The 24,655-nt window shown below is 41.5% G+C and overlaps 1 protein-coding gene across 6 annotated transcripts in view; it reads right to left on the bottom strand.

Annotated features, from left to right (window-relative positions):
* Positions 1 to 11,383: 11,383 nt before the first annotated feature.
* Ypel5 (yippee like 5) overlaps positions 11,384 to 24,655 on the bottom strand; it is a 14,060-nt gene continuing 788 nt past the window's right edge. Inside the window, exons 2-6 of one of the 6 annotated variants that reach the window (XM_010604678.3) lie at positions 24,238 to 24,313; positions 23,554 to 23,750; positions 20,405 to 20,522; positions 15,630 to 15,794; positions 11,384 to 13,226 (exon numbers count right to left, since the gene is read on the bottom strand). In XM_010604678.3, the coding sequence (XP_010602980.1) occupies positions 13,002 to 13,226; positions 15,630 to 15,770 (366 nt within the window). In that variant the 5' untranslated portion in view covers positions 15,771 to 15,794; positions 20,405 to 20,522; positions 23,554 to 23,750; positions 24,238 to 24,313 and the 3' untranslated portion in view covers positions 11,384 to 13,001. Of the gene's footprint in view, positions 13,227 to 15,629; positions 15,795 to 20,404; positions 20,523 to 23,553; positions 23,751 to 24,237; positions 24,314 to 24,488; positions 24,649 to 24,655 lie in introns of those variants that run through there. The other 5 variants (XM_010604679.3, XM_010604681.2, XM_010604682.3 and 2 more) reach the window with 5 other exon arrangements.

Raw genomic sequence — 24,655 nt, 5'->3', positions numbered from 1 at the left:
TTTGCTATAAAATATGTACTTCCTGTGCAAAACTATTTAGAGAGCTAAAAATAATTATCTTGGTGATTACAGGGGGGTAAAAAGCCACCTGCCAATGAACTTCATCTTAGAACTCATTAATCAATACCCTAACTCAGAGCAGCAGGCTGGCTGGAGTTAAACAACCAAGCCAGGACAGCAGCATTGCCCAGCATCACCAGAGCACGGTCCAGGGCTCACGGTACAGACCTGGCTTCTGACCCCAGCGATGCCATTCCCACCCTGTACGGCCTTGAGCACATTCCCGAGTCACCCACTCTGATCATCAGTTTCCTTCTTTAGAAATAGGATTGACAATATGCCCTACCAGACAAAAGAATTACGGTGAGGACTGGGCCGGTTCCACCACTTGTGGGGTGTAGCACAAAATGAAAATGCAGGGCACCCTTGCTTGAAGCTGAGTAAGAATTTCAAGACCACAACAGCAGAGTACATGGCCCTTCTGAGTGTGGTCCCTGGGCAAATGCAAGATCACGGGCGCCTTCAAAGGCAGGGCCTGGTAAAGATGATGTGAAATGCCAAATGGAAACTGCATGCTGCTCACAGGTGTGGGCCGCTGGAGAATGTCAACTATTTGTGTCTGGGCTCAGTTCATCGCCTTTCTTTTATACTATCTGGAGAAGGAATTTAAGACTCTCTCTCTCTCTCTCTCTCTCTCTCTCTCTCTCTCTCTCTCTCTCTCTCTCTTTGGTACTGGGGATGGAACTCAGGTCCTTTCACTTGTGAGGCAAGTGGCGGCACCACTGAGCTAAATCCCCAGCCCTAAGACTCTTTTTTTAAAAGATAGAAATGTTAAACAGTTTTTTTCTCCCCATCTGTCCAGGGGTAACACACTATATTACATATGTAATGTCTTAACTATGTGGGTTTGATTACAGAAACTAATAAAGTATTCTCTAAATAATGAAAAAATAAAATAAAAGATAGACCCAGGTCAAACATCACAGAACAGTTCTCCGACATCTAGGACTGAACATTTCCGAGCAGTGGAGGGCCCAGGACCCTGGCCGATGTGTCGTCACTTCCCCTCCTCTCTAGTAGTGTGTCAATTTTAGGAAGAGGAATGGAGAACACAGGATACTGTTTCCTAGCACAGGTCTTGGAACCATAAAGCTAATCTTGTTGGGCTTTGTGCTACATTGAATTAGACTCCTAATTCTAATTTCACCAAATAGGGTTACTGGGGAACAGGAAGTGGAGCTTTATAACCGAGTTCCACTGTCTCGAGGGAGTTGGGAGGGAACAGAAAATCAATTGTGCGACTGTTGTGGGGTAGGTGAAGCTGAGTGTATTCCGCTCTGTTGGGGGTGGGGGTGGGTCTGTTTCTTGGTAAGGACACAAAGGCGTTTCTCACAAGAGACCTCCTGGAGGGGTGCGCCGTGAGGTTTTCTAAACATGTTCCTTTTGGGATTCCTGTCGTAATGGATGGGTAGAGATTCTACTCTTTTTAAAAAATTAATTAATTTCCTTATTTATTTTTTGTTCTACCCACTCCAGGTAAGAATAGCCTGACTATACCAGAGGTGAAAAGAAAAGAGTACCCAGGATGGAGGCATTCATATATCTTGCATAGATATTCTAGAAAGTTGCTTTTTGGATCTTTTTCTTTTTTTCCTAAAAGTGCATGTGATCAGTTTCTCCCCAAAGCTTTGACTCTCCCACTTTTACTCTCTTTTAGGTCTCCATTCTCTTCCCTGGCTGGAAGGGACCATTGTAACTTCTCGTTGGCTTTAGGGCACTTTTCATTTTGCATGCACTGTGCTTTTCTGTATGAATAATGCCATAGAATTGTATGGAGCATCACAGTTTTGATAAATCTCATATAGCAGGGAGGCTGAAGTCTCCACTCCACTCCAAGCACCTTAAAACTGGGAGGCAAAGACCAGAGATACCCTGAGGAGTTTGGGGCCTGTGTGCTGCAGAGTCCTCAGGGCACCTACCACATGCTTTACATGTGTGGGTGCGGGTGCGGGTGCTTAAGCACTGCTTGCTGGATGGATCTATTCCCACATCACCATTCCTTGTTTCTACTTAGCTTTATTATACCATGCAATCAGTCCTTCAAAGCATTCATTTATTAAATATCGAGTACCTGCTGTGTGACAGAAAAATTCTGAACACAGAAGGAATTCACGTCTTGATAGATTTATTCATGCTACTCTTTGGTAACAACACGAAGCATCCAGAGGGAAAATGTGACTTGCTGGGCAGACAGAGCTGGGTTCGGTCACCTGACACCCATCCTCCCAGGATGGGAGCTTCTCTCACTGCTAGACCTGGGATCTAGGAAAGGACCCAGGGCCAGAATCAGGGTGGAAAAGTCTGCATTGGGACACACTGCGACAATAACTCTGGAATCAGATGTGTCCTCAATAGGGCCAGGCTTGTTCATGGCAGCACCAGAGCACAGGCTGATAAGCACGGCCTGAGTCCAGTGGGATCATCTCTTCTACTGCCAGCTGAGCTGCTTTGGAACAAGGCTTTGAAATTCTCAGAGCTTCCGTTAGTTCCCCTGGACAGTGAAGGCGAGTACCTTGGAAGGTGGTTCTTAGAACCAGAGATGATAGAAGAGCACAGAGTAGATACCTAAGAAAAATTAGGCATCACACTGGCCTGACCATGGGGCTAATAAAGAGCAGGTTTAGGACAAACACCTGACTAAAGGTCAAAGTCCTACCTCTACCTTTTCCAATCAGAGCTCTGTAAGCATAATGATGAAAAGGATTTAGAGCCTAATAAAGATGCTCCGATTGTGGAACTGGATTGCTGAGGGATAGTTGGGGCCATAATCTATTTTTCAACAGCAGTGGTTCTTTACGCCTCATTCCAAGGGCCCCATTTTATAATAAATATGTGGGTGCCCCTTTACATTGCTGAAATCCATGATTAAAATCTACCTATATGCATAACTTTTGAATAATTTTAAATGTCTGGTAATATAAAGAAATCAAAAGTAATTTATATAAGGCTGGGGATTTAGCTCAGTGGTTCTGGTCACTGCCTCGCAAGTGCAAGGACTTGAGTTCGATCCCCAGTACCCCCCCAAAGTAATTTATATCACACACACATGCCTTAAAATGTATAAATGCTTACGCACAGCGCATTATGAAATAACACGCCTCCTGTGAATTTCTGCAAGGCTCCTGGAGGTGATCTTGCCTCCTAGCTGGGTCTATAGCCCCGGTTCATTGTGGGGGCTTCCCGAGGTATGCTAACTTCACCCTCTCTTCTCTGATGACCCGCACCACACACCAATCCAGGACTTGCCTGTGCCTCTCCTTCATCCCTGGCATAGTGCTGCCGCTGTGGACTGGAGATGCAGCAGAAGGTCCCAGAGGCCCTTGATACCCTAGATCTCTGGCTCACAGGAGGGGTCCTGAAGGGGCCCTGAAGGTTTTCGAGGGGTCACCAAAAGCAGACAGGTGTGTTCAGAGGTCTGTCACTTCCCTCTCCTACAAAGAGCAGACTCTGTGCTTGTTCTCCAGCTCGGTTGCCTGCTGCAGTGTGGCCCCCTTTAGCTGGCTGGCTGTCCTCAGGTAAGGTTCCTGGCCACACAGCACTTGTAGGATTCAGCAGACCTAGTGGACAGACCCTTGGGGTGGGCTGGGACCGTCATGGGGAAGACAGTGATGTGAGTCTGATGAGAGAGCCCACAGCCTCAATCATGAGACGCCTGCAGGAAGACACTCAGGTGTTGTCCGTGAGGCAGCCACACACGGGTGGGTTCTGACGGGTCTGGGCTGTGCTCATGACGGTGGGAGGGGCGAGACCTGCCACTTGGCACGGGCCCTCTGCGCCGTTCTTCTCGAGGCCCTTCTCCCAGGGCCAGTTCTTCTCACAGCTATGGCATCCCGAGCAGAGGCTTTGCTCAAACCGAGAGCAGGAACTTCTCTGGCCACTGAGGAGTTGTATTTCAAGCCCACCCGGAAGCAGTTCGCAACCACTCTGTGGGCTTTCCAGCAGCAGGAGCAAGGAGGGTGCTCTGAGTTCGGTGCTGGGGCTGGCTGTGCCCTGGGGCCACCATCTGCTCAGCCCCGAGGAGGAGGCCTGAGGTGGCTGGTGGATTTCCTGACTTGCCTCTTTCTGAACTGGTCTGCTCCCTCCAGCCTAACCTTGGGTATGCCCACTGCTTTAGTCAGCAGAATGCCTGCACAACCAGACTGGAAAATGGTCCAATTGCTCCCTCTGCTGTTCACACGGTAGACTGCATGGATCTGCCGAAGAAAATACCAATCATTTCCCTCACTTGGAAGAAAGAGGGAACTTTTTAAAAAGCTCTGTACTGGTGAACTAGGGAAGTGTAATACATGAATAAGCTAAAATAAGAAAGAGTCACTATCTTGCAGAGTTTAGAAATTGTGTCTGTGCTATGACCTGAATGTTGGTGTCTGCCCCCAAATCCTACGTGCGACCTTAATGACCAAAATGATATTAGGAGTGTGGCCTGTGTGAGGCAAGTTGGTCATAAAGGGAGAAGCCCTCAGGAATAAAATTAGCACCCTCATAAAGGGATGAGAGGCCACAATTCTCGCCTGTTATGTGAGGACACAGTAAGGCGCCACCAACAATAAAGCAGGTCCTCCCTGCAGACACCGATGTGCACTCACTCACCCTGACCGTGGACTTCCCAGCCCCCAGAGCTGTCACAAATATTCACTGTCTATAAGCTACTCAGTCTATGGCACAGGTTGACAATACCTTATGTGAAATGGTTGGGACCAAGTGTATCTTACTTCACATATTTTTGGATTTTAGAATATTTACATAGACTACCGGTTAATCATCCTTGCACTTTTTATTTATTTATTATTTATTTTATTTTGAGACAGGGCTCTACTATGTAGTTCAGAGTGGCCTTGAACTCACTATGTAGGCCAGGCTGGCCTCGAACTTGTGGTGATCCTCCTGCCTCAGCCTCCTGAGTGCTGGTATGATGGCCATGTGCCACCACGCCTGGCACCAGTTCAGCTTTCTTAACCTGAAAATTTGAAATGCTTCAAAATCCAAAACTGTTTAGTCTGATGTGGACATAACTAGATTTTTTTTAAAAGCTTGGCAGGTGATTCTACCATGCAAACAAGTTTTGAAACCCCTGCCCCACTTTACAACAGGTACTGCAATTGCTCGTGAGAACTTAAAAGATAAAAGTTGGCCAAAACTAGAAAAACCTGGGAAAAGAAGTGGATCAGTAAGTAGATAATTGTACAGAAAGCACACAAGAGCTATGAAAGAGGTAGGTAGGCCTGGGTAATCTTGAGAAGACACAGGAGGGGCACAACATTCATACTGGGGGCACAAAGGGGTCAGAGGAGCTGTGGTGTCAAGGACAAGAAGCCCTCTAGACAATGAAGGGAGTGGGCATCTCACAGAGGAAAACACACAGCAGGACAAGCTAGAGACAGCGTGCCGCTTACTGAGGTGGGAAAGGGCCCTTTCAAGGAATGAGCCTACAGAGGCCAAGGAAGGTGTGAACCATAGAGATGGGTGTCAGGATGTGACGGGTCAGACATGCAGCTGTGCGTGGAGGGGCTGGCTAGCTAGATGTGATAGCAACCAGCAGGAAGGCTTTTCCTTCTCCAGGAAAGTCTTCCCTCTCATCCTCCCCATCACTTCTGCCCTCGACAAAGACCCTAAATGTTCCAGTTTGGATCTTAAAGGTCCCCCAAAGGCCATGTATGGAAGGCTTGGTTACCAGGCTGAACCACTACTGGAAAGTGGTGGAGCCTTCAGTCAGTAGGACCTGTTGGAAGCAAGTTATATTGAATCAGGTACCTGGGGGAACATCCTCGAAGGGGATATTGGGACCCTGACCTTTCTCTCTCTTTGCTTCTTGGCTACCACAAGGTGAGCAGCCTCATCATGTGCTCCACACCATGATGTTCTGCCTCGCCACAGGCCCAAAGTGATGGGCCAAGTGATCATGAACTGACACTCCTGAAACCATGAGCCAAACGAAACCTTTCCTCCATTTCAATTGCTTACCTCAGGTATTTTGTCACAGGGATGGAAAGCTTACTAACACATTAACCATCTTTGCTCCTCCGGCAGAGAATACAAATTCATGCTTTATGCAACTTGGTGAGGTAGAAGAAACTCAGGTTTCAGGGTCAGAATCAACTTAAAACAAATTCCATTCCTTTGAGTGGCGTGATACGAATGAACCAGCCACAACCTCTGAACTTGGTTTCCTCCACAACAAAACAGAGATAACGCCCAGCCCATGTGACTGTCTTGAGAATAGGACAAAGGATATGTGGGTGGGTCTCCAAGTCTAGTTTCTGGCCCAGACTCTGCTAAAGATGCAAATTTTCAGGCTTCACCCCACCCCGCTGATTCAGACATGCTGAGGAAACCAGCAGTGTTTCTGTAAGCTTCCTGGTGGTTCTCCACATGCCAAAGCTTGAGAAACACTGAGGCATATGAACTAGTTCACCCCCAGGCTTGCTTCTTGAGAAGCCTACACTACTCCTGAAAGTGGAAAACACCAACAGGCACCTAGCTCCACCCTCTGCTCCAGCACCTCCTTTTGTTTGCCTTCCCAAGTCTGGTCATTGTAGTTCTAGGGTTTAGGTGATCAGGCTATGAAATCAGCATACCAGCTGGGTGTGCACTTGACTAATAAAGTTGTGTGACCCCGACCTCTGGGCGGGTGAATGACAGCAATGTCAGTCCCTAGAATGCACTTTATACCTATTTACTCTTTCTTCCTCACAACTATCCTACAAAGTGAATACTCTTACCCCCATTTTAGAGTTGAGAGAAGTGAGGCACGGAAAGGCCTAGCCAAGGAGCATAGTCACCAAGTGTCAGACTTGGGAATTAACCGGCACCTGGCATCTTCATTGCTCACAACTGTGCCGAACCACCTTACCCTGAAGTGACTCAGCTACTTACCACAGGAACGTGATTTAGATACTTCACCTCTCCTGGCCTTCATTTTCAAGTATTTAAAATGAGGTTAGACCAGAGGGGCGTGACCTGGACCCCTCTGGCCCAAAGAATAAACTGTTTTGACAGATGTTTGGTTTCTGCTTAACAGTGAAAGTCACTAAGCGGCACATGCCTTCCTCTGCTCACTCTGTAACCACCCCTCTGTCTTAGCCCAGGCTAAGGTCCTGTCTGGCACCTGGAGTTTGAGACTGCTGATCAATGTCTAAATCTGAATCTGCTAGTCTCACCTTCACCTGTCTCCTCCCCGGCAATCTAACCTAAAGAGCCCTTTCCCTAGGATATTTCCTGGCAAGAGGAGAGCTAAGCTGGGCTCCTTGCCTTTCACTGCCATGGAATCCTCTGCTCTGGCCTGGCTGTCAGAGCTTAGTCAATATTCCTGCCACAGGCCCTGAAAATGATTTATATTTGTTCCTGGAAGACTGATGAAGCTTGTTTCAGAATGTATGGTTAATCTAATTTCAGAATCCACTGCACATGGGAAGATGATTTATTTTCACTTAATCTAGGTTTCCTTTTTTCTAACTCAGAAATTAATCAATTGCTGAAGAATGAAAGCTTTTATTCTGCTTCCTGACCTTATACACCCCCTACTCTGAATGCCTTTCATTTCCTGCAGCAGTGGTGCAGCTACTATTCTCACTGGGCCTTATAAATCACTTTATCTGGCTGGTGGGAAGTGCGTACCAGGTGTTGCTACCCGCTGATAGCCTGCTACGAAGTAGGCACTCAATGCTGAAGGGAAAAATGAACAAGCAAGCACTTTATAACTACTGGAGCTTAGATGAACACTCAAGGAACTTTGTTCAGGTTATAGGTATATTTCTCACTCAGGATACAGGAGTGTACTTCGAGTTTTCACTCATGTTCGTCAGGAATTACTGTCCCTCTTGCAGTGGAGGAACCGTCTTCAGCTATACCACCCTGACCGTGAGCAATCACATCTGAAGTTGAGGAACTTCAAGAGGTTAACTTCCAATCTGTGAAATACTTCACCTGTGATGATCATTGCACTATTAGGTTTTCTGTGACTCTGGGTTTCCATTAGCAAGATGAAAGCCAGTATTAAAATTTTGGGACAACTTTTGAAGTCATATGAGAAAGCGTTTTAATCAATACTAAAACACATCAGGTGGACTTGGTGGCCCACGGCTGTAATCCCAGCTACTCAGGAGGCTGAGGCAAGAGGGCCACAAGCTCCAGGTCAGCCTGGGCAACTTAGCAAGGGCCTCTCTCATGAAATAAAAAGGGTCAGAGGTACAGCTCAGTGGTTGAGCCCCTGTTAGCATGGGAAGATCCTGGCTTTGACTCAGTCCAGGAAGAGGGCAGGGGAGTTTGGCAGAAAAAAAATACTTTTAACAAAGTGGAAACACACTGTTATCACCACTTGGTAAGTGTGGGAAGCATTTTCTTCCTTACATAACTGACTCCTATGACGACTCACCATTGGGGTAAAATAGTCCCTCACTTCAGCACTTGGTACTCCATTTGGGGACCAAAAGCAACAGGTACAGACTACCCCAGTGTTACTGCTTCCTGCTCTGGGTCAGGCTGGGGCTGAAGAATGCAACATCTTGCCCAGGTATGCCATCTACTGGTGCTTCTAGGGTAGCACGGGTTTCAGGTTTCAGTTATTTCACATTAAAAACCAGTTTTCCCCAAGTGTAAACTCAGCTCTGCAAGACCCCTTGACCACGTTACTTCTTGCAATTCAGGTCTTTTGCATCCACCTCTCGATCTCTGAAATTGGCTTTCTGCTGCATTGTCCAGAGATGCCTATCCTGACAGAGGACCTAAGACTCACTAGCAATCGAGAATACTTTTCATTCCTTTTGGTATGGTGACAGGGCTCAGAAATGCCTCTGGGCACCTTCCAGTCGGCTTGGAACCTGGGGAAAGGGAAATAGCTTAGCGGGAGACAGAGAAAAATCCATGAAATTTTCACAGGTTCATAGTAACGGCAGTGGCAAGGGTACACTGAGTTAGCTAAGAAAGTGGGTCCAAACACTGACAGCTCACTCAAAGGTGTATCAACATCTGGGGACAGTGGAATTCTGGAATGGCTGAAGCCAACCTTCCCAATCAGGGCATGCAGTGGGATTGCTCCACCTGCACCAGTCCCCGAAAACTTTTCATTAGTCCTTGGGGACATGATAGCTTTTCAAAGCTAGGCTTTCAACTTTGCTCTTGATACAGGGGCTTAGTTGTTACTACATGGAATCTTTGTACTTTGATCTAAGGCCACAGACAAGAGATGACTTGTCTGTCTTTAGAGCAAAGAGGACTAAAATGAGATTATCTGGCTATAAACCACCCCTCACAACCAGAAGATTCTTTAAAACCCAAATAGTATCATTACAGCAGGACTGTAAAATAGTGGAGACAAACACAGGAGAGAACTACGTTTGAACAGTAATGACAGTCTGTAGCCACTGGTGGAAATGTTATAGGATTCCTCTCAAATTTACCTTGTCTGGGGGGAAAAATTGTGGCTGATTTACAATTGAGGTTATTTTCAACAAACCTTTTGCCTTTTCTTCCTTCTGTTCCATGGCAGGAGAAATACAGGAGCTTGGAAGAGGTTTGAAAGCACTGTAAAATGTCTCTTGCGGTATGAGATTCTTTGTGGCCAAAGGTCAAGATGGCAACATGAAAGCTAGGCATGGTGGTGCATGCCCAGCACCCCTGATTACTGCAAGTTCAGGGCCAAGATGAACTACAAAGAGATTCTGTCTCACTCCTCCCAGCAAAAAACCCCAAGAGATGGCAACATGTGGTGAACTTCAGACTTCATGTCATAAATTACTGAAAGGTTTAGCAGTGTGTGTCCAATTCAGGAAGATTTCAAGAACTTTAAAAGCATTCTGGTCACTCTTGTAACTCAGAATAAAACAGAGTTGTTCAGGAATATAAGACAGAGAACTGATTTCATACATTTCCTTCTATCAACAAGTTTCTGTGGCCTAAATTTCACTTTACTCTAATGAGAATCACTTAAGACATGGTTTGTTTTCACAATCACACTTGAGAAGATTCATAAAATGACTCCCTCCCAGGCATGCATGATGACACACACCTGTAACCCCAGTACTCTGAGAAGCTGAGGCAGAAGTACTGCAAGTTCAAGCCCAAGCTGAACAATTAATTTAGCAACTCAGAAACCCTGTCAAAACACTGTCACAGCGCTAGAGTCAACACGAAAGACTTTAGATCTACTGATCTTTTCAGAAACCAGATGTTGCTTTTCCAGACTCTTCTACTCCTTAAGCCAATTTTTCCGTTGTATTTATCCATCTTAAATCAGTTTTTAAGCAGGGGGAAAAGCATATTAATCTTTCTTATCTACTCCTCTCACTTTCTAAGCCTCCTTTGATAAAATGTTTTTCCCATGGTAACATACCACAAATATAGTTCTTCTGATCTTGAATAATCTTTTGTGTGTGTTTGTGGTACTGGGGATTGAACCTGGAGCCTTCACACTGAACTATATCCCTAACCCTTAATTTTGTAAACTGCCCAGGCTGAACTTAACCTAGCGATCCTCCTACCTCAGCACCCCAGAGTGGTAGGTTTATAGGCCTGTACTACCATGCTCAACTACTAATATTTTTAACCCAGAATTCACTTTAGGATCTCTTTAAATAAAATCATGTCTAACATCAAAATAACTAGCTGGGTGTGGTAGCACATCTGTAATCCCAGTAACTCAGGTGCCTGAGGCAGAAGGGACCACTGTGAGCTTGAGGCCACCCTGGCCACAGTGAGTTCAAGGCCAGTCTGAACTACATAGCCAGACTCTCAAAAACAAAAAAGATCAAAATAAATTATGGTCACCATCAATTTAAGTATCATAAAGTCTTCACAGGGAAAAATGCTTAAATTATATCCCTCCCAGTAAACCCAAGTATTTTGTAGTAATTTCACTTGTATTTCCAACCCAAAGCAAAACTGGTATTAATGCACCCACCTAAAGTAAAGAATATTTGCTTTTCTGTAAACAACCCAATCTGACTGAATCTTCAATTTTTAATTGTTTTTCAAATGGAGGTTTTTAAAAGGCAGGCGTGGAGCTTACTGCTGTATCTTTTAGTTAACCTAGCAACATTACATTTATTTGCAATTATGTACAAATTTTTCAAATACCAAATGCTAAACCATAGCTGTCAGAGTCTAAGGTATAATGATTTCACCAAAGTTAATACTGGCAGATTCAATAGTATAAATTAAGCCGAGTTGACTAAATAAATGTCACCTTCTCATCACAAGGGAAGCTATCTCCACTTAAAGGCATGAAGCACTGTATGTGTTCAGAGATAAAAATATAATGATCACTAGACAAGATCAGTGGAAAATAAGTAGCAGTATTCTACCAATGCAAGACAAAATATACTTTATTTTGACAGTAAATGCATAGTGCTGTGGATAAGGCATGCTACTAGGGATCTGCATATCAAAGGCCAGTATGAAAATGAGTGGGAATGAATGCTGCTTCTTAATGCTTGAAGATTCGCTTCATGTTGAAGACAGACTTTGTGTCCATTTATTTCAAATTCAGTATTATACTATATCTATTTAATCAGATACTCATGCCTCCAACCAAGTGCCCTTTGGCAAAAGTCACTTCTAATACCAACAACAAAGATTTCACTAATTCAACTGAGGCAAATTTCCTTTCTAAAGACCTAGAAATTGAGCATGCAAACAGCCATTTGTTCATTTAAATAATGAGCCACTTTTACTGTCATTTATTCCACCAAAAGCAAATATCAGAATATGTAATAGTTTGGATAAAGAAACATTTACATTTTAAGACTTTGCAATGTTATAAATTTTGGGCTAAGAACACCCTGAGTCGAATGTGATCACTTTTCCACTAGAGGTACCAAGGGCAGTTTTGATTTCAATAGCTGAACTTCTAAGGGAAGGTCTGGAAAAATAATGCTAATGAGATATCTAGTCCTTCGATGTAACCATTAGGCTCTACAGACTTGTCAAAATCAATGCAAAACTGAGGAGGCAAGGCTAAAATGCTCTGTAATGAAGTATTTTTAGATGAGCTGCTTCATTTCCCCTCCTTTTAAAGCAGATGCAGATTAAAAGCTTTCTGCATGGATACACACTGACATTCTGTTCAACTGTTTTCTAAATGCAAGACTGTGGGTTTAAACAGTATGCTTTCATTTATACAAAGAATAGCTTATAGTTCATTAAGCTTAAGAGATGAAAAGAAACAATTACTACAAAAATTACTTAGCAAATATTGTTCTTTTATAAGGTGTTTTTAAAAGCAACACAGGACCAAAAACATCCAACTATTATTTTATTTATATTACTATGCTTAAGTTACATGAAAAAGACAACCAAGCAGTTCTGCCCCATTTCAGAAAAGGTTTCTAATCAACACCAATTACGTGGTGACGAGTAAGGAGAAGGTGGTATCTTTGGGTCAAGACTGACAAGGAAGAATGGGCTCTGGTGCTACGGTTCATCTCCAACAAGAATATGGCACGCTGGCCAGCACAAGCTATGCTAACACTGAGCCTTCAGCGCTGGGCACAGATTCGGATCTCTTCTCTGAAGCTAACAAATCAAGTGAAATACTGGGTTTTTTTAAAAAAAACACAAAGTTTTAAAAAGAAGCCCAAATAAGTTTAAAAACCATGCTCCTGACATAGTCTCCATTCAAAATTTACATAAAACATACTTCCTCGCTCTAATAGCCCAGATTGTTTCCTCACATAGCCCACCATGTAGCTGCTGGTAGACTCTTCTGCCTCACTATGTAAACACAGGGAAAAAGGTAACAGCATCTGCATAATACTCTCTCTACACACTGCTGTTGGATGGAAAATACAAAATTTAAAAAAAGAAAGAAAGGTTTCATCTTAGATTCTCACAACCTCTTGTTCTGCAGTTCATGAATCCGACTCTGATGCTAAGGTGACAGTGTATGTAAGTAGATTTTTGTTTTCAGTGAAGGAGACCTGGGAAAAGATGGATTTATCTCTTTTTCTTCAAGAATTATCAGACGGTACATGCTCTTCAAAGCCCTCACTCTCTCGAACTAGAGCGCGTTCCAGGATCACACGGCCTTCCTTATAACGCTGGCTGTCTTCAGTGGCAAACTCATAGATCCATCCCAGTTTGCTATTGCAGTTTTTGCAGCTCACATCTCGAACCATGTGGCGGCCCGTGAGCATGACCCGATCTTGAACTTCACTGTACTGTAAGTTAACTACCTAAAAAACATGTAAAAACAAAATCTCAAAGGCATGTAAGTTATTTGCCAAAAAAAGTACATCATATTATGGTTAGTGTAGTAACGCCAAACTCGGAAAACAGAATTTGTAACTTTAATCAAACTTGTAATACCTTTCTCAATAACTATTTTTCTTTTCTTTTTTGGGGGGGGTGGTGGTGGTGTGAGTAGTACTGAGGCTTCAGGCCAGAGCCCTCATGCCGAGCTACGTCTCTAGCCCTTTATTTTTTTGCTTTGAGAAAGTTTTTGCTAAATTGCCCAGGGTAGGTTCAAATTTATCTTCCTGCTTCAGTCTCCCAGAGTGCTGGGATTAATGGTATAGTTACAGGCAGGATTACACCTTGCCCCAAGAGGGAGTCTGGTAAATTGGGGGACTAATAAACATCTGGCAACAGCAGGATATAGGACACCCTCTGCCATCATGCATAACTCACACATTTATACGTGGTAGTTACATTTCTGTATTGTACTAAAGCAAGAGACCTGGAACCGCAATCATAAAATGTAGGTTTGAGTTTAATTGTTACTATTCACTATTCAATGATGAGTGCAAATAAGACTTTCAATGTAAAAGAACCTATTACACCATGACTATTTGATAAGAATTTGTCAAATTTGTTTCTGGAAATACATTTTATACACCAATAAGCTAAGTTGGAGTAAGCCTACTACAAATCACACAGTGCAAGTTTGTCTCAAAATAAAAACTTGGGCCTGGGATTTAGCTCAGTGGCACAGTGCCTGCCTCATCAGCACAAGGTCCTGAGTTTAATTCCTGGCACCAAAAGAATAAAAATAAAAACTAAAAGGAGCTGGAGAGTAGGTCAGTAGCAAAATACCCCTAGGTGCCAGTCCTCTTATTACAATTAAAAAAGCAGGCAGCCAGGCTACCATGGCCTTATCAACTCCTAGTCTGTACCTAAAGAAAGGTAAAGGGCAGCACATCAATTCTGAGAGAAAAGCTTCTTCTACGTGGAACAGAAAGGAGTGGCCACTTAGGAAAGTGTAATTGACCTTTTAGGTACCTAGACAAGCTCTGTTCCTTAACCTAAAAATGTTGCTAATACGCTGGACTCTAGAAGGCAAAATCCTATCAACCACTCTCAAAATCAGAAATTTCAGAGGTGGGTAGACTGGACACATTTGCAAATCAGGGAATCCTCTTCCTATTGGCAGACCTTTTAATAACAATTACTAATTAAAAAAAAAATGGCCCATGAGCATACCATGGCTGTCTCTCTTCGTGAATAAGTCAGTGACATGTGAGAAAGAGAAGTGAGGATCTTGCCACCTTCTTCGTAACCTGTGCTGAAGTCAATACCAAATTCCTACAATGCATATTTCCTGCAGACAGGGAAAACACCCTCCCTCTCTCCCGGTCTCATTTTTGCAGTGCCAAGAACTGAACTCCGGGCTATGCTCATGCTAAGCTAGTGCTCTACCACTGAGCCATAGCCCAGCACCAGTTTTCTAAGACATTTCTTTTTTGTGATCAAGACCTTTTTTTTCCAGTGTACATTTGTGATATAATTACTTTCACTTTAGGAAATTAGTATTATATGTATTTGATCATTTTTATTTCTCCCCCATCTATCCCTCTCCGCATTTCCCCACCAAGATTCCTTTCCCTTCCCTTTCTCCAAAAAGTCTACCTCCTTGCCTATTATTGTTGTGTTTCTCATATAAGAGAAACCTCCTGTGTCTGGCTTATTGCACTTACATTATGCTCGCAAGACTCATCCATTTCCTCTGAATGACTCAATTTTACCCTCCTTTATGGCTGATTAATGCTCCACTACCATTTTCTTGATCTATTCATCTGCTGATGGGCATCTAGGTTATTCCTAGATTTGGCTATTTTGAATTGTGCTGCTACAAGTAAGAGTATTCATGCACCACTGTAATATAATGACTAAATCTTTTGGGATAATACCCAACAGAGTTATACCTGGGTCAAAGGAATTTCTATTCTTAGTTTTTTGAGGAAACTCCATACTGATTTCCATAGTGGTATTCTTACCAGCAATGTAGAAGGGTTGTTTTTCCCCCATATCCTCATCAGCACTTATTGGGAAACATTTCTTCATGTACTAATTAGCCATTTATACTTCTTCATTTGAGAAGTGTCTATTCATTTCAACTGTCGGTTGCTTTAATGAGTCTTGTTTTCTGAGGTCTAATTTTTTAAAATTTCTTTCAGTTCTTAAAATCACATTCTAGTAATGCCTCCCAAAGGTCCCATTACAAACAAGCTAATCAATAATAATTCATGTAGACTTCGGCATCATGGGTTTTCATGGTATCTCCACGCTCGAAGCGGTATTCTGGTATTGTCAGATATATCCACTGAGCCCATTTAGCAATGAAACTTTTTCACACTAACCTTGTTAAAAAGAAACGCTCTACCAGTGGCGCCTGTGAATCGAGTAGAGATGAGTTCTGAGCGGTTGGTCAGGATTGTGTCACAGTTTGCACAAGAAAAAAGCCGAGTGCCACCAATATGATCAAGGAAAATTCTGCCCATTTTGATAGCTGAAGTTCTAAAAACCTGGTAACAAATGGAAAAGGATAATAAATACACTATAATAAAGCATTTGTTACACCTACTGGGGCTTGTCATAGAGAGCCACTCTGTGTTTTGTAGTACTCCCTATTTGAAGTAGCTGACTGTGAACTAAAGCTCCCAAAATCCATGCACCAAACGGCGTATATGCCAAGCACAAAACATTTTAGAAGCAGTGAGCCAAGGAAGTAAACAAGGAATGTTATCACCTCTCTTTTGTTGGTGTGGGAAAAAAAATGGAAAGTGGAATTTCAGAAAAAGAATACTTATAAAAAAGCACTGGCAGAGAGGTGAAAGAAAAGTTTAGTATAGGTGTTGACTATATATTCAGAGTATACATAATTTGAGAAAAAACTTGTGGAGTCTAACTGAGACAATCAGACAAGAATAGAAAAAGCAAAATTTAAAACCACGAGGGCCGGGGATTTAGCTCAGTGGTTCTAGCACCTGCCTCGCAAACTCAAGGACTTGAGTTCGATCCCCGGCACCAAAAAAAAAAAAAAAAAAAAAAAAAAAAGAACAATTGTGGAAGGTTATTAGCACCCACACTCAGATTATCCAAAGCAAGTTTAAGAAGGTTACACAGCTGTTAAGCACAAAAAATTAGCTGGAATGTAGTTCTATCCAAATGCAAGTTCTTCCCCTCATCTCCTCTGCCATGAAGCAGACACTCAAGATGGTCTAGGCCTGGAACACGGCTAAAGCCAAAGGAACAGAAGAAAAGGAAGGGAGGAGCTTTCCTATTCTTTAAGAAATCTTAATGGTTCAATAAATCACAGAAGCTAGGCATGGTGGCTCAAGCCTGTAATTCTAGCACTCTGGAAGACTGAAACAGGAAGATGACAAATTACAGCCCAGCCTGGGCAATTTAGCATTTTTTTTTAAATGGGGTGGGAAAGGAGTGGGAGAGGTAGCCCGGTGTAAAGACCCCACGGTTCAATCTCCAGTACCAAAGGGGAGGGGGTTTCACAGAAGTATCAAAACAACTCAACAAATAGTTTTGAAGCAAACTTTGGATATGATTATCACATGACAATATTTCAAAAGTTAGGAGAGTTAACAGATACAACTCCTTAAAATAACTGCAAGTGACTCTCCTAAAAGTATTTTTAAAGATCTAGACATACTCAACAGACACAGCTTTTATTTTTTAAAACAGTATTCCTAGGTACAGTTACCAGCTTGTGTTGACTAGTACACATCTTTAAAAGGGCATTCACAACTGGTATAGGAAAAAAAATTCCAGAATGAGTATATGTAATAAAAATGTACTATCATAAGTTTAGGGGACCAGCATTGCAAATTCAAAACACCATTCATTTTTAAATCTATAAACTCCCCAACCATGAGGCAGTCCCTTGACATCAGAAGTGTCATTATCATAAACATCATTATGACTCCCTTTAAACATAATGGGAAAGTTTAATAAGGAATAAAAAAAGATGGCAAATACGGTTGACTTACAGCTAGCAAAAAGAAAACCAGTGCATTACCAGCCACAATGAGTTGTAAACCCTGATCTAAGACTTAAGGTATGATACTTAAATTTCTGCTACAAAATGACAAAAGGTTATACTTTATTGTCTGTCTTTATAGCCTTTAAGATTCTACATTAATTTTTCTAGATGCTCAAGAACATATTTGCTACATGTAAGAAAGAGGTTGCAAATTAAGAGACCTGTAGGCTGAAATTCATTTGGTAGGCTAAGAGTACAGAAGTGAATGAAACAGACACATTTTATTTGGGCCAAACAAGTTTTTAATTCCTAATTTTTTAAAAAGTAAGCTGACAGAATTTGGGTAAAGAGCCAGGACTCTGAGCTTCTCTTTAGCCACAGGGTGATCCAGCAACATGGGACACGTACAGAGTCATCTCCTAAGGCAACAACAGGCCACAACTGAGCAGAAACGACTGTTCCCTATCTTCCCAATCATTCATCTGCTCATTCTCCATTCTGCTTTACACAGTTACTTCTCCTGTTTGGTCTTTGTACAATATTTGAATTTCTGACTTATATGAAGAAAGCATTTAAAAAACCTGTGAGCAGCTGATATGGCCACGTTTCTTAATATTGAACAGAAAGAAATCAACAGGAAGGTTTTACCCTTAACTGTTAAGGCATCACACTAATTTATTTCAACCATACCATGATGGAGAAGTAACCAGATACTTCTAGATTGTGGCAGAGACAACGCAATTGCCTCTGAATGCAATCATGGAAATGTCCCGGACTTCAAAATGAATTCTGTACCTCTCTCTGGCTCAAAATTACAATATAGCTGTAACTATTTGCTACTAGGGTAAACAGATTTAATATGCCTTCTTTTCCCTGCTTCAAATTGTTTTTTTGCCAAAGTATTTTTTTTACATGATTCAATTATATGATTCATTACCCAGACCAAAAATATCTAGGCATAATTTGTTATACTATTTCTAGTTGTGGTTGCCATTTATAGAGTATTATACATGTATTTAAAACTGTAAAATGTAGTTTATGTTTGCCAAATGCCACAGAACCCAGGTGGAGCAAGTAAATATCACTTGCTACCATCAGAGACATTTAGGAAGCAGAAAACCTCTGTGTGGTTACTGAGTTCCAGGATGTAAGCTTTAGCCAGCTGGGCAGGGTTAGAAATTCAACCTAGGAGTTAGTACTACAAATCAAACTAAGAGGCTGGCATGAATTAAGATCCCCCTGCCATGTCCTTAATGTTTTATGACCTGAAAAATGTTTATGTTGAAACCAAACCACCAATGTGATGGTATTCAGGGGTGATTAGGTCATGAGGACAGAGCCTTTGTTAATGGGATTAGTGGCTTTACAAGAGGCATCAGAGAGCTGACGTGCCCCTTTCTATCATGTGAGGACAGAGTGAGAAGGTGCCATCAATGACCCAGGAAACAGCCCTCACCACACTCCCAAGTCTACTGGTGCCTGATGTCATACATCCCAGCCTCCAGGACTATGAGAAACAAATTTGTTGTTTATATGCCACCTAGCCTATGGTATTTGGTAGAAGCAACCTGAACAGACTAAAGCAGTAAACTTGTTGTCCAAAGAGGAAGGTCATTAAAAAATTAAGACTCAAAACTTGGACCTGGATGATACACTGAACTCTGCCTCAGACCTAATAATTAGTGGGACTCCACTGTATGGGACCATTCCCCTTGGTATATTTCACACCACATTTAACTGACAATTCTTAAATAGTAATTACCCTACTTTTATAGATGAAGAAAGAGACTTTGTTACTTTCTGGAAAGCTAAATTAAACCTTGCTCCACATCTTCTTACTCCACTCTTTGGTGACCAGGGGGCTGCCAGGATCAGTCTTGCCCTGTTGGATTTATCATGAATCCCTCCTGTCTCCACACTGCATCCTAAATTCCCTATCCCAGTTGATGGCAATCCAAGCAATCACACAAGCCAGGCGTGGAGGCGCATGCCTGTAATCCCAGCACTCAGGAGGCTGAGGCAGGAGGATCGCTGTGAATTCAAGACCAGCCTGGGCTACATAGGGAGTTCCAGGTCAGTCTCAACTACATAGTGAGACCCTGTCTCAAAAAAAGCAATCACACTCTCCTAAGGAAAAAATGAGTCTTTGAAATTACTTTTGGAAGTCTTTCCTCTGTCCCCTTCATCTTAACTCAGAGTTTCATCTTGTCTAGATAAGCCTTTCATAGTTGAAGAAGAGTGCTTTTATTAAATTCAAAATATAATTTTAAGTGCACTATGTGTGCTGAAGCAGCACTACAAAATACAATTGAATGCATGTACTTCACACATGCTTTCCTAAAAGTTCAGATACTGCTCCTCTATAAACCAGTTTTTTTTCTGATAGGATAGAAAACATAAAAAAATGCTTTCTTAGGTGCAGCACAGTTCAGTGGTAGTTTACTTGCCACAATGAGATTCTCCAGGTTTGATCTACAGCACTATAAAAAACTAAACCAAACCCCAATACAGCTTTATTAAGAAACACATTACATATGATAAATATTACCCACTATCACTGTATAATTTCACAACTTTTAGGAAGATTTAAAGTGGTGTCACCATCACCACAAACTGACTTCAGAATGTTCCCAGCACCCTACAAAATTCCCTTACACCAGTCTGCAGCCAATCTCTCTCCCTCCCCAGTCACTAGCAATCTCTGACCAGCTTTCTGGGATTATTTTTACATCCAAAATATTTCCCAGGTATATTAATCACTTGTTTGACTTTGCATAATCTCAACTCTCTTTAGCCACATATTTCTGAAACATACCGAGTGTCCATTTTCACAGATGGCCAATGTCCTCTACTGATTTTTGAAGTATCTTACCATATCCCACAGTACTGAAACTCATACTTAATAAGTATCTGTCAATGTGGAAGTTCCAGGTTCACGGCTGAAATCAGGGTCAAACTCATCGAGTTTAGACTTTTAGTTAAGATGCTCCTTTCCACGTCAACATTTCATGGAAATAAAAACACTCTTAATTTTTATAAGCAATATTTCCCAGAATATTTTACAAATAAGGACTATTTGGTAGTTTTTCATTCTCTCAGGTTATAACAATCATTAAAAGTTTAAAATCGGAAAAGTACCAAACTAATTGCAGCACTCAGGATGCGGAGGCCAGAGGATCTTGTGTTCAAATCTGCACTCTCTCCACAAAAGAGTACCAAACTTTATTGTTTAACTGGGGGCCTATCTTCAGTTTATCTGGAAAATATGAATAGCATGAAAATATAACTGACATTCATAAACAATGCACAGATGATATTTTAGCAAATAGCTTCAATTTCTTCTTTCCTCAAAATAATACAATTAGCTACCTAGAACTTCCAATTTCTATTTTACCAGGAAATTCTAGTAAATTAATTACATTTTAGGACTTCTGCCTATAACTTTTTAAAAAAAATTTAGAGTTTATACAATCTCTAAAGGAAAATAGATTTTTCACTTTCAGAAATCCATCTAAAGCAAAACATATTTCTCTTTGAGGAATCCACACATTTGTTTTGTGTGCTTAAAAAAAAAAGGTACTTCTCTTTCAGGAATCCAGGAAGGCAGGCTCTAGAAATGCATTATTTAAAATAATCACACATCATGCATCATATAATTTCCTAGACTGTTTGCAGGTCAATAAAACAATTTCCTAAAAAGCCTATTAGCTTTTATATAAACACTAACAAATGAAATATAGTATTTTATGACTCATTCCTAAGTATTTTCCTTAAAATGGGGGGGGGGAGAAGGGGAGGCCTGTGGGCTAATAGCTCACCACCTGTTTGACTGCCCACAAAGTTAAAATTGTATACTTTCAAATAGCTGGAGAAAAAAAAAAATCTAAAAGAGTATTTTGTAACACATAAATATCATATAATATCCAAAGTTCTGCTGGAGCAGTCACACCCATTTACACTCAGCTGCTTTCGTACTACAATGGCTGAGTATGCATGGCTGCCACACAAACTTATGTCCAGCAAATTCAAAATATTCACTATCTCACTCCTTACAAGAAAAAGAATTAAAATGTATACTACCAAACCCTATGAATAATGTAATCATGTACTGCACTGCAAACATGTACTAGTTAAAAAATAAAATTTTGGGGGAAACAAAATTTTTTCCTGCTTAAAAACACCCATTTAGAAAGCAATCTTCCTCAAGAAAAACTGAAACCTACTCAGCAGCCAAGTTTACGGACAGATCAGTAGGAATATCTGACAAGATCAGTTTAATCCCACTTCTCTATTCTTCATGGATTTTCTAGCTAAAAATCCTTACCTGTCATCAGCTCAATGTCAAAGGTCAAGTACATAAAGATTACGTAAATAAATAATACACAGCTATCACAATAGGCAGGGCCTCCTCCTGTCTACCTCCAGGGACTTAGAGTAGCCTAGATACTGGAGCTCTGGAATCCGACTCCTTGGGTTCAAATCTGTTCTACCCCTCACTAGCTCTAAACTTTGGGCAAATGATCCTCTGCTCCTTTATCTGTAAAATAACAATAGCAATATATATATCCTGGAGTAATGAGAATTAAACAGAAATACTTTGTCCTGAGAGCAGTGCTTGGCACACAATGAATGCTAAATAAAGGTCAGTAAAGCCAGTCGCCTTCTTCAATATACCTCATCCCAACTTCCCCTAGCCCTGATGAGAAAAGTAAAACTCACAAAGGATATAAAACAACAATTAACTGGATTCCCCTTTTGTTAATTACAGCAATGTTAAGTAACTAGGTTATAGGAATTATAAGCAGGAGAAAAGCTAGAAACCTTCCAAAGCATCTCAAATTCTTAGTATCACAGTTCTTTCTGGGTCTTAAAATAGGTACTTGCCCTGTCTATAATTAATAATACAGTTTGGTTTCAACTCTAGCAAGTAGAATTAGCCAAAGAAGGCACCACTTCCCAGCTCTAAAAATAGTACCAGGAAAGACAAAAGATACCCATTGCACCTCATGGGGCCATCTGAAGGAAAAACATACAGTTCACTAACAAAACTTTCCATACCATCAACAACACACTCCAAAGAGCTCCCCACAGACCCACCAGAGGGGCTTCTCCAAAGCTCCAGAAGGCTGTGCACAAAAGCAACAGAGACTGCAGCAGGGAACTTAAACAGGAGCCCAGTGCAGAGAGGGTTAAAGAATCTGCCCCTTCCAGAGATTTTGTTTTGCAGTGATTCTGCTTAAAACAGAGGTGGAGCTGAAGCAAACATTGATATCTGGTTTTCAGCTGCCTGCTCTAAAAGGAACAAAAATCCAAAATCTTCGAACTGCTGGGCTGGGTTAATTACTATAATAAAATCTGTTGCTACTGCAGTTTCATCAACTATATTCAAAGTGATCTGTGACTAAAGTACTATTCAAAAGTTACACTGGAAAATAAGAATTTAAACCATAAAACAAATTTTACAATTTTTGTACAAAATATTTACCAAGACAGAGCTTCAGGGTACCACAAAGCCATGTTATCCTCTTGCAACACCAGGTAAGTTTATTTTGCTATGTCAATTGATGTCCTGTTTGTAAGGCCAAGTCTTTATTTGACAGTAATTTTTATGTTTTTGTTTTTTCCCCAAAATACTACCTTTTTGTTTTGTTAAACAATTTCTAAATTTACTATATTCTGTATTGTTAAATCATCAGAAAACAAGATGAGTCACATAACTCAGCAAGTCATGAGTCAGCAAACAATCTGAATTGGTAATCTCCCCAAGAGCCTCTTGGCATGACAAAATGATGATCTCTTGTTTGTTATGATGCAAGTCTAAAAGCTTCTAATTGGATGGACTGGAGTATAATTCGACTGTCTGGTTTCCTGATTCAGGTGTCAAATAGAAATTCACATATGGGTAAGATTCAGTTCATAAACTATGAGCACATTACAAGCTGACCAAGGAAAACCAGTAAGATTTACATAGCTACTGAAGTGCTACCAAACCTAAAAGGGTACTCTGGGCACAAATATCTTTAGGACTATTTTCACATCTTATGAATATATTTAGGACTAGCTTCATGTCTCTGAGTATTTTTAAAAATAGGAGCAAGTGGTTTTTGGTTTTTTGTATGCTAAGGATCAAATCTACAGCCCTTAGGCAAGCATTCTACCACCGAGCAACATCTTAATTTCTTCTTCTCCTCACAGAATTTTCCTTCAACTAAAGTGGGGAAGCGAAAAGGGCAATCTTAAGGATTCAACTGGATATGATTTTGAAAAACTGCATACACTTTACTAACCTTGTTTAGAAAGTTACTGTTAAAAATCCAATTCATTTCCCTGTATAAATTATTAAGCAAATTTCATAATGTCCTTTGCCTTAGAGCAAAGGTTGCACAAGATTAAAAAAAAAAGTCTGTACTGGACACACTGGACCAGATGAAGCCGATAGTTCCTTCCAAAGAGTGTGCGTGCTACTTCATATTCCAGGACATACCTAGAAAATGGATACATACAGAAAATACTTTGCGTGCCAAATTCCATAAGCTACACCTCCTTGCTGCAGACCTGTTTTTCCTCCTAAGCCACTCACTGCCTGCTCTATAGGCAACTCAAAGCCTCTTCATTTTCTGGGTCCAATCCCTGAATGCTTTCTACTTCCTCTTCCTCCTTTCTCACCGCAAAGTGTCAAAATGCATACAAGTTCATTTCATAACTATTTAGTTTCGTATTATTACTCAATTTCACTTAGGACTCTACCAAATGTTAAGCTTCTAGAGTTTTTTGTAATTTCCTTCTTACCTAACCAGTACAAGTATGCAATAATTTTTTTAAGAAAAGAATTCACCAAGGCACGCACATCTGGCACAAATATGTACCCTGGAAACACTGCATGCTTTTTGCTTCCAGGGCTGGAACGCAAGCTGCAACCCTGTATATGTGGCTAAGCAGTTTGCTAATGCATAACCTGTCACTCCACTTACTCCAGTAAATCTACTAATTTTCCAAAAACACAAGGTTAGTTCAAAGTTGCTTCAGGTTTTCACCTGTCAAGGAGACCTGAAATAAAAATAAAAAGATTACCAACAGGGCTTTGAAACAGAAAAAGTTTAAAATTAAATGAGCTGTACACCTTCCCTTGACTCTACAAAGGAAGATTAGTCGGTGTCAGGATTAAACATCTTTGTAGTATTTCACCCTCCCGCTGGCCCTAATACTCCTCCGTTCCACCTACCAGCACAGGAGTGCAAAATAAAGAGGGGCGCCAAAGCACGCCTAGCTTCCCACCGGAGGGGCAAGCAGGACCCCGGCTCCGCAGGCAGCCGCTGCGAACTCTCGAGGCCCAGCAGAGCAGCCGGCCCAGCTGATCGTGGCCACGTGATGCGCTCCGGCCAATCGGGA

This window comes from Fukomys damarensis, unplaced genomic scaffold (assembly GCF_012274545.1).
Source record: "Fukomys damarensis isolate Sample0158 unplaced genomic scaffold, DMR_v1.0_HiC HiC_scaffold_2, whole genome shotgun sequence".
In the NCBI taxonomy this organism is placed as follows: Eukaryota; Metazoa; Chordata; class Mammalia; order Rodentia; family Bathyergidae; genus Fukomys; species Fukomys damarensis.
The sequence above is the reverse complement of the archived record's forward strand: the minus strand, read 5'-3'. Positions and strand labels throughout refer to the sequence as shown.